General features: G+C 47.7%; 1 protein-coding gene across 1 annotated transcript; it reads left to right on the top strand.

Annotated features, from left to right (window-relative positions):
- Nucleotides 1-261: 261 nt before the first annotated feature.
- LOC125536717 (organelle RRM domain-containing protein 2, mitochondrial-like) lies at nt 262-5,639 on the top strand. The gene is made up of 4 exons (XM_048699956.1): nt 262-524; nt 4,810-4,878; nt 4,955-5,061; nt 5,282-5,639. The coding sequence occupies exons 1-4, from the start codon at nt 386-388 to the stop codon at nt 5,387-5,389; spliced, it is 423 nt and encodes a 140-aa protein (XP_048555913.1). The 5' UTR covers nt 262-385; the 3' UTR covers nt 5,390-5,639.
- Nucleotides 5,640-10,994: the final 5,355 nt, after the last annotated feature.

The raw sequence follows: 10,994 nt of genomic DNA, 5'->3' as shown, positions 1-10,994 counted from the left end.
TTAGGTTCGATGCTTTGGTGTATCATTGATGTTATGTGTAATGGTTTCCTCACAAAAAAATTATGTGTAATTGTGTGTTGTGTGCTTTTACATTGCAATCGAAATTCCTAAAAATAAATTCAAATATTGTCTGTAACAAATTGTTTTGAGAAAAGATCTAATATTATTGGGCCGCCCCGCGCTGGAACGGCCCAGGGGCAGCAGTCGGCGAAGAACATGGCTTTGCTGGGCCAGGATTCCGCCCAATTCGGTCCACCCAGATTGGCCTACACTCTTCGGCAATCGGCACAAGCGGAAACCCTTCCGCCGCAAGCACGCGAAGCCTCCATTCGCCTCCGCCCCTTCGCAGCGCCGCTTTCGCCACCGTCTCATCGAGACATCATACATGGCGGCGGTCGCAGCAGCTCGCGCCGGTGCAGCACGGGCCGGGTTCCGGCGGATGTTCTCCGTCTCCGCCTTCGCTCCCCCGCCTCCCCCCACGGCTCGCCCCGCGGCGGAGCCCTGCAACAACCTCTTCGTCTCAGGCAACTCCTCTTCCCGCGTCTCTTCACTCTCCCTTATTTTTCTGCTGTAAAAATCCCCTGTATTGTTTCTTCCTGTGTTCTGGATTCGAGGCTCGTGCCAAAGTTAGCTACCTGTGGTACGATGCGTGGGAAGCTATTATTACCTGCTGGGTTAATGTCACTGTATTTTCGCTACCGTGTCGATGTAGCCACAACTTTCCCTTTTGCTAATGTTTAGATTTAGAGACTTCGGGTAAACTAAATTATATTGCAGGAAACTCCATCTTATGTTTTACCACGAGATAATAAAATCTATCATGTATGGAAACATCACCGTACAACAGAGAACATACATGAAGGATATAGCAGACAGATAACACACTACAAGGTTACCCAAATGATAAGCGCCACACGTCTAGCACGAAGCACTCCGGCCCTGACATTTTTACAACTAAAGTTGCCATCCGAAAAGAAAAAAAAAACAAACTAAAAAAAACTGAAACTTGTCATCTGAAAAGAAAGTTGCCATGCTTGACAACAAAAGTTGCCATCCTCGCGTCATTAAACTTGCCATAAAAAACGTTCGGTGTTGCTGTGTTCGTGCCACACGTGTGACACTTATCAAGGTCCCAAGCCTGAAGGACATAGACACGGTAGTCAACATTATAAATTGTAGCAGATTGGCTGGATCAGGTATCAGATTTGCCGAGTCTAGTGCACAGCTAGGGGCATGTTCTCATGTACTCTCTCTTAGTTCATCTCATCGTCGCATGTTCTCCTGTATAAATACCCGTAGGCATGAATTAAATATCAGTTTTGCTAAAGCACATCTAGATGTGCCATAAGTATTGCACATCTAAGTCATATGTCATTGATCTTACATTGAGATTCGTGTGAATATTTTCTTTCTCTTTTTTCTTTTTCTCTTTATGCTTGATTCACTCACTTAGATGTGCAATAACTAAAGCACATCTAGATGTGCCCTAGACACACCCAATTAATATACATTGTCAGAGTTAAATGATCTATTTTAGTGAAGATCAAACAGGCATTCTCCTTTCTAGCCTTAGCCGTATCGCAAATACCCAACCAGCATGAGTGACCCTGACTGGCTCCACCACTCCAATGGCCACGAACCCTCCTGCTCTCCTGGAGTTGCACCTCTCTGCACTCCCATTCCTTGGAAATGGCGGTGTGGAACCAGTGGCACAATATCTTACTGCTCATCCCTTAAGCGAAACACCACCAAACCTTCCCACGAGCATCAATTTCTCGTTCGTGTGTGCTGTAGACTGCTATTGTTGTGTCATGGTAGCTCTGAGGGCCCTCACAGTTAGGTCATTGGTTCCTTTCATGAAACTGTACGTTCAATGTTCTTCAGCATTCAAGCTTCAAGTCATAACTTTCACTTCCACTGCCCTTGGTTGAATTTTGAGATATATTGGATGTTTACCCGTGCATTTCTTGATTTACTGTTGGATTGAATATTTTCCATCTTATTTTGCATGCTTTGCGTTCCTGTTCATGTAATGTGCTGTCTGGAATAAAAATTCAAATTTTGTTTTTGGTTAATTCTGCAAGTAAAACAGATAGTTAGCCCATGAAAGTATGGTTTTAGTCTTTTAGATAATGTGCAAACATGCGCTTGCATATTTTTGCATTAAGAAGTAAAGCATAATAGGCACAAGAGTTTGGCAGACAGTGCTAAAGGTCAAGGTCAATACTAGACTGCAGATGAGGCAACTTTTACATCACAGGAAGGCAGCATGCACACACTAGCTACTCCTCATGATGGTTTACACAACCGAAAGTTGAATTCCACCTTGATGTTGTATACCACAGCCAGAAGACTCGTCTTGTGCTTCAGAGTACTTCTATGCATAGACAACCTTAGCTGTCAAGGGGATTACATGGCATGGCCTGCACATTAAGGATAAGATCCGTTAGCTGCTGCCTCTACCCCGGGCAGCAGATGAAAAGGTGCTCTGCTGACTTCGTCTCTTGGAGCACATGGGGCAGTTTCATGGCTAGGAAGGCCATGTCGCTCCTGCAATGCTAGCCAAAGGAAACATCGACACTTCAGGGGTGCACGGCCTTTTAGAGATTGGCAAGGGAAGGTGGTATGACCAAGGAAGAACACTTTATGAGCTGATTGCGCCAAGTATTGCAAATCTGAGGACTGACGCCAAAGGACCACACTCTCTTGGCAAGCAATGAGGGTGGTGCCAGAACCACTGCTCCACAGGGAGTGACTAAACTGGGCTAGGTCAGTGACCGTGAGCACGCCAGTGATATTGTGGACCCAGTCTAACCCATCCATTGCCTGACCGACCTTCCTTGATTCTTGAATCTCGACAGTCGTGGATCAAAGGGCCCGATGATGGATTTGACTGATTCTCTATCAATCCAGAATAGCGTGATCTGGCTGTCCCCAAACACAAACTCTGCTGTCGCGTGGAATATCTGCTGGACCTTGTGCTGCATAGTGAGACCGGCCTAGGTGCGCGTGGCGCTGGTGTGGTGCAGCCACATCCACCTAACATTGAGTGTGTAACCAAGAAGTTTAAGACTCTAAGACCTCCATACTCAGGGTACACAGACAGGAGACAGCACTCCAAGTGACAAGACAGCCTGCCAGCCACTTTGGTGCCCTTCCAGAGGGGGGCACAATGGCAGTTCTCAATTGCCTTAAGCTGCCAGACTGGCAATGGAAACCACATCATGTGATACACTAAGAGAGTGGAGAAGCATTGTCGTGATGGGCACAACTGGCTGCCCCTGGTCACCATGCTTGTCTTCCAGGTTCGGAGCTTAGCTAGTACTCCCTCTGTAAAGAAATATAAGAGCGTTTAGATCATATATTTTTTTACAGAGGGAGTACTTTATTTATTGAGTTCCTGGAGCCTAGAGGTCCTGCTTTCGCCACTTCGTAATTGACAAAGGCTGGAGGGCTAGCTGGGTATTCTCCTCGGAGCACTCTATGGATTTCATGGCGCCCTTGCTCAGATTAGTTCCGAGTCCGAAAGCAGCAGCATCAAGGTCTACTGCGTGTGATGGTGCACTTGCTCCAGCAATGCATTCACCGCATCAAGGTCTGACTCTATGGGCATGAAGAAAACCACCACATCATCAGCATACACCAACGCCTGATGACGGATGCCCATATGACCCAAAAGATTGGAACATGTTGGATGGTCCAGCTGTCGCCTGTCTGGAAGAAGGCACTTAGGACTTCCATAGCCAGGTAAAAGCACAGGGTACAGATGGGTCCCCTTTCTGCAGAACCCGACCAGTGTTACTCCCAGGAAACCATTGAGGAGGATGCGGGAGCTTTGAACTGGCAAGAAGGATGGCTACCCAGTTCCTCCAATGCCGCCCAGAACTGAGGTGTGGCAGCATGTTGAACACAAAGAGAGGAGGCAAGTTTTTAGCAGGAAAAGCTTTGGCAGCAAGGTGTAGCCATGCACTTCTGAGTCGCACCACAATTCCTTAGGCATGTGGTACATTGCCACATGAGAACAGGGGTAACGGGGCTCCACCCGTAATACCCGAAATAGCCTCAAACTTTAGTTGCCAAACTTTGCCACACTTGTGGTCATTTTGTTTGCCACAATTTTTGTAGCAGCCACATTTTACCTGGGGTTACTTAACCAAGCATGCCCTTTTTTGAGTAGTTAATATAAGGCAGAACACGAATTATATGTATTTGGTCCAGGCATACTATTTTAACAGGAACTAAGCATGCAATTAATAGTTTAACTGATGAGACTTGGTACTGTCCAAAAGGCATGGTTGTCCTTTTTCAATGCTGTTCGAGTGTTCGGAAATGCTCTTTTGGGGATATATGGGAAATATTATGGTCAAAAGCCTCTAACTGATGAACTACTTGGTCTTCTGGTTGCCCCTTTCAACTATTACTCTTTCTATAACAAAGCAAAACCAGAAAGAAACATATATTATCTCAAACATATTCACTGTCTTATTGATATAACTAAGGATAAGATCTTTTAAAACTGTAAGCTTAGCTGAAGTTTTGCACTGTGTTTGGTTCTCTTCACTACAGTTTCCTTTCATGCGTACAGAATAACTACTGAATTTTTGCTGTGGAAAAGCAAAACTTGGTATATTTTCTTAAGGGTTCTTTGATTTTCTCTAGTCCCAACTTTTGGGATGCCAGTAGTTCATGTGGTTTGAATGCCAATAATTTATTTTGTTTATAGAAGAAAATGGTAATGACAACGATACACAAATTCCCTCTGGAGTTTCACTTGTGTTTGTTTTTAAATTTGTTCTTGTACCTATGCAGGTTTGAATAAGCGCACGACATCTGACGGACTGAGGGAAGCCTTCTCGAAATTTGGCCAGGTTACTGACGGTAAGTGGTTCTCAGCTCTGTAATTAATTCCTCTCTGTACTACTACTACTAAATCCATTTGTCACTGTATTTGCAGCAAGAGTCATCACTGATAGAATATCTGGATACTCTAGAGGGTTTGGCTTTGTGAGATATGCAACCGTAGAAGAAGCTGGTGAGGGCATAAAAGGCATGGATGGAAAGGTGAGTCGTTATATTGATCAGATAATGCACTACCTGGATGGCTCATGGTGTGGTAGGAAACACTTGCTCTTGTTCGAATAATGGTAACTCGGAAACAGTATATCAGTTATTAGCTGATGTTTCTTGCTTATCTTGGTCTAGGTGACACTAAACATTGTCTATACTGTAGCTTAGCAACTTTTAATCTACTCTTGTGACGCTAGCCCCTTTTTTGGTGTAGTTCCTCGATGGTTGGGTGATATTTGCGGAGTACGCCAAGCAGAGAGAAGCCCAGCAGCCGCCACAATCAGCTGGGACACAGTCATCTGGCTACCAATACCCTAGCTAGTTAGTTCTCTCGATCAGAAATGGCTTGTTCTAAATTTATGCTACCAATTGGAAGTAGATTTCCAATAAAATTGTTGGGGAAGGGATAAAATCTAGTGTTGGTCGCTCGAACTATTCCCAGTACGGTTATGGACTTAATTATAGTTTCACTTGTGTGCTTGGCTGTTGCCTGCTGGCTAATGCTACTTTGTGTACGTGTGTGTAACTGTAACATACGCCACTAGCTATAATTTAAAACTTCGTTACGGATACGATCAGTGTGTACTTGCAGACAGGCCCTGCGTGTGTTCGTGTCTATGCAGTCTTGTGCTGCCTGCATTGGTGTACCATACCATTAGGATGGGTCAGTCGCATTGCAACAGTGAATTGCCAACGATAAAACTGATGATATATGGTATATGAAGGTATGCATGATGTTTATCTATACTAATACTGAAAAAAATAATAGATTGGTGTTAATAAAAATTCACCCAGAACGTAAATGACATACATCTAACTATCAGCTATTCAGGGGGAAACAAAACTAGTAACTTTATATATATAAATATTGTTTCAAGTCAGCAGTAAAGAATGAGTATCCAGCACAAAAGCATGAAAACCTTGTGGAGCCTCAAGATCCAGCAAGACAAGATGGGAGAAATAGTACACAAAGTGGTTCACTCCCCAAGCAAAAATCTACCATACCCAGGACTGGCCGCCATGGATCTGAGCGTCAAGCAAAGCGAGTAGTTGGCTTTAACCTCTCTATAAAGTTCGAGTGCCTCCTCCATGACCTTGTGTTGCGACAAGAGCTGCAATCTTGCCTCAGTGGAAGGATGAATGGCGCATGCTTTCCTTGATCCTAGCTTTTCCTTGATTGTTTCAATGGTTGTCGGGGCTACGCGTGGATCGTAACCAGCAGCGCCTAGCAGTAGGATTCCAGTGTGATCTGCCTCTAGCTCCTGCCTATATGAACATCATTAGAAAGGCCTCTAGACATATATGTTGCTTGCATATAGTACAAGAGACAGTAAATTTGTGAATGCATCACATAATGCGAGATGACCATGGAATGCGAGGAATTGAATTCCATATATATACCTTTGTACTCCCTCCGTCCGGAAATACTTGTCATCAAAATGGATGGAAATAGATGTATCTAGAACTAAAATACATCTAGATACATCAATTTCAATGACAAGTATTTTCGGACGGAGGGAGTAGCAAGTACTGCCTAAGGCAGGACGGAAACCAGCTCCTCCTGTAAAGGTTCCGCTCCACTGAATGCCTCGCAACAATGTGCCCAATCTATAAACATACAGAAAAATAAAGGTTCAGAACTACAATTACTAGATTGGATCCTCCCAAAATTAAGCACAAATGAGGACATTTTTTTTTTGCGAAAGGATCATTTCATTACTCAAGTGGATTCGCCACAGTCTTGCTTACATAAACCAACGATCTCGTCAGGTGCCGAACGCAGCCAGACGGCCGTACGTGGAATCGAGCATCCCATTTGCGAAAGGGCATGACTGGTATTTGCTCTCTAGGAATCAACCTGATCGCATGCTCCCTCCCTACAGCTAGCTTCCTCTTAATCTCTCCAACAAGAGACGCATTGGGGGATCTGTCCAATGATGTTTCCTTAATCATGCTTACTGCAGCAGCACAGTCCATCTCCAGGACGAGAGGCGCCATGCTCCACTCGAGAGCCAGGGTAACTCCCTCCATGCACGCTGATAGTTCAGCCTCAAGAGGACTTGCACATCTCGGGAGGAACCTGCAAGACGCGAAAATGACTGCTCCCACGTGATCTCGGAGTATCATCCCCGCGCCACCGGTTCCATCAGCTTCCCGCCATGCTCCATCGACGTTCAGCTTTACCCAGCCCTCTGGTGGCTTGCTCCACTGCTCGGGCGGCCTGGTACAGGAAGCCACGGTCACTTCACGTTTGCCATTGGATCTGGAGTGATCGTATGAGATAACCATCTTTCCTTTGGTGATGTCGGCCTCGGGATGTTGCTTTTTTTTTGACGGGAATAGCAGGAGCTCTGCTTTTGCATTATAGTGGAAGAGAGGAAAAATCAAGCAGTACAACATCCTTCTGGAACATGTCCCCGGATAGGATAGGGACTGTTCAAGAACACTCAATGTTTCTCACAGGGCAGGTTTTATGCAATAACCTGACCCTGACCAGTTGCCTCAACATATAATTTTACATCATCGCTGATTAAATCAGCCAACATGAACACAGTCAATTCCTTCTGCTGAAAGATCCTCCTGTTGCGTTCCTTCCACAAGTGCCAGGCGATGTAGGCCGCCAACGTGATATCCTCCTGTACCTTGTTCTTCGGACCGCGTCCGGAGCATAGCCTTCTCCACCAATCTGTAATCGAGCTAGCCGAAGACGCAATACGCCACATCCTATTGTTAGATCCCTGGAAGTGGAACCATATTTCCTTTGCAAAAGAACACCCCAGCGTCAAATGCATTGCAGATTCAGCCTCTTGATCAGACATTCAGCCTCTTGATCACACAACTTGCATCGATCATTATGTGGCCAATTCCGCGCTAATAATTTATCCGCCGTCCAATTTCTGTTCTGCAGGAGTAACCAAAGGTAGAATTTGACCTTCCCCTCCATCTTGCATCTCCATATTCTCTCAAGATCCAGCTGCTCGATCCCGGCCGCAAACTGGATGGCATAGGCAGAGCATGCAGAGTAGGAGCCGTTTGCCGTGAGTGACCACCTGATCACATCCTTTGCCTCCGAAAGGCTCACCTGCTGAACCTCCTCCCAAATTCTGACAAATTGTGCTAGCTGCTCCTCGTTGTTCATTCTTTGTAGACCTTGCATCCACCGACCGTTTGTCAAAGCCTCTTTGACAGTAATTCTTTTAAAACGCGCCGGCTTGAAGATCTCCGGTGCAATCACATAAGGGGCCTCCCCATGCATCCATCTATCCATACAGAACAACGCAAGCTGCCCATCACCCAACTGAATAGAGGAGCAGCTCGAGAACAGCTGTCTATCAATGGGTCGCACGGAGTAGGAGATCCTTTCCACGGTCGATCGACGTCATCCCATCTGAACCATTCCCATCTCAAGCGCAAGGCCCGGCTGAAACACTCGATGTTCTTGATACCTAACCCACCAACAATCTTGGGGGAGCAGGCCCGCTTCCAGTTTACAAGACACTTGCCTCCAGCCGCTCTTTCTTCAATTTTCCATAGGAAATTTCTCCTGAGTTTGTCCACCTTTCTAATGAACCATTTATCCGGTTGGAAGGCTGTTAAGAAGTAAATGGCCGTGCTGGTGACCACCGAGTTGATGTAAACTAGTCTTCCCATCCTGTTTAGCAATCTACCCTTCCTAGGCGATAGCTTTCCCGCCATCTTGTCCAGAACCGGCTGCACCTCGGCCCTCCTGGTTTCCTGACACCTAGAGGCAATCCCAAATATTTACATGGGAGAGCCCCTTGAATCCCACCAAAAAACAGCCAGCATGGGATCCTCCTGGGTTTCCTGACACCTCGGGATGTTGCTGCAACCCAAGAAGAATGTCGATGTAGCTGCTTAGGAACCTTCGCGATGCTTCCACAGGTGGCGCCGGCTTGTCATGGTATATTTCATTGCGTACATGCCAATTCCTCTAGAGTGTCATGATCACTGGGAGGCGCTCATCGTTGCTGCAGCCGTCAAGGAGATGAAGAATCCACTCAGTTCCAGTGTTGTTGATGTCATCCACACATGGCATACTCCATGTTTTCGCCATTGCCGTCCAAAGAGCTCGTGCCCTCGGACATCTGCAGAGGGCATGAAATATGTCCTCGCGTTTCATACCACACAAGGAGCATATGTCAGATATCGCTAAAGTTCGCTTAAGCTTATTTTCCAAAGTGGCTAGAGAATTTGTAGCAACCCGCCGTGCAAAAACGCGTACCTTGGGGAGAGCAGGGCACCCCCACACTGCCTTCCAGACGGCACGCGTGCCGTCCGGTGCCCTGCTCGTGGCGCATGCATTGGTGCGAGTTTTTTCCTCCAAGGCGAGCTTGTACACACTCCTTACACTGAAAAGGCCACGGGGATCAGGGCCCCAAGCGAGGACATCGTCGAGCTGATGCGGGCTAGGCTTGATCGTCAGGATCCAGTCCACGTCCATCGATCGAAAGTATTGGCGGAGTAGATCCTCACGCCATCGTCCAACATCGTCCAGCAAGTCAGCCACCCTCCGTAGCCGGCAAGTCCCACGCACGGAGATAGGTCGATAGGACGTCGGTCGTGGTAGCCACGGATCCCTCCAGACGCGGAACTTCTCTCCATTGTCGACCTGCCACAGAAGCCCTTTCTTGAGCAGGTCGAGGCCATGTTGGATGCCGTGCCATGTTGGCGAAGTATTACCTGCAAAAACAGTGTCCTCTAGGGAGCCGTTAGGATAATATTTCGCCTTGAGAACTTGTGAGCATAGAGAATCCGGCTTGGTGAGGAGACGCCAGGCCTGCCGTGCAAGCAGAGCTTGATTAAACAGTCGGAAGTCTCGGAACCCAATTCCTCCTTTCCCTTTTGGTTTGAGCATTTTGTCCCAAGCAAGCTAGTGTGTCTTCCTTTTCCCTTGTTTGGAGCCCCACCAAAAATTCCGCACGAGTCTGGATAGATCATCACACACTGAATATGGCAGTTTGAACACCTTCATTATATAGGTTGGAATCGCTTGTGCCACGGACTTAATCATTGTTTCCTTACCCGCCTGGGAAAGAGTGTCACCCCACGCAATGATACATTTCGTTAAGCTCGTGTGCAATAATAGAGGCTATCTCCTCATCGGTCTTGAGAAGGTCCAAGCACCCAGTGTGCAGGATAATCTTGCCGCTAGGGGTGCTGCGAGCTCTGAACTCCTTATCTCGGACAAGGATGACGTCCCAGTCGAGTCGAGGCCGTCGAGATGCGCCGTGTGCCGACGTGCCGCCTCTGGACCATCCCCTTGCTTGAGGCTCAGGCCTCGGTGGATGGCCCGGACGAGCTCGGAGGTGATGAGGTAGACCCGGACGCTCTCGGGGTGGAGCCGGTCGACCATGTTGGATGCGCCGTACATCTCCCTGACATAGCGGAACGCAAAGTCACCCAGCCGGCGCTCGTACTCGATGGAGCGGACGATCAAGTGCTTGCGGTCGGTGTAGAGCACTGTCTCGAGGTATAAGCTGCAGACCGCGGCCGCCGCCGCCGCGCCGCTAGAGACGAGAGTCGCCGCCGCCGCCGCCGCGGCGACCTTCCACCACCGGGAGTGCCTGCCTGCGATGTGGGTCGCCGGTCTCTGCAAGGAACTGCTGCACTTGTGCCGATGGAGCGGCGGCGCGATCTGCTTGAATAAGGCTTGCCCATTAGAGCCCACGACTTGTGGTCGCCTCACGGCGGCGTGGTGGGGCTGGTGCGAGGGCGGGAGACGGAAGGAGCGGAGGAGACGGGAGACGACGGAGCTCATCGTGTTGGAGCTGGGGGAGCGCTTGACGGTATGTCGGCGCTGGACGCAGCTTCGGTACCTTGGCACATGCCTTTGGGTCACTAACACGTGGGCCAGCCATCTATTGGGTTCATATGTTATAGACATAAAGGTAGGTGTCTTAAGACAT

Source organism: Triticum urartu, chromosome 2 (genome assembly GCF_003073215.2).
Source record: "Triticum urartu cultivar G1812 chromosome 2, Tu2.1, whole genome shotgun sequence".
Taxonomy (NCBI): Eukaryota; Viridiplantae; Streptophyta; class Magnoliopsida; order Poales; family Poaceae; genus Triticum; species Triticum urartu.
Note: the sequence above shows the minus strand (reverse complement) of the source record. Positions and strands in the feature narration are given on the sequence as shown.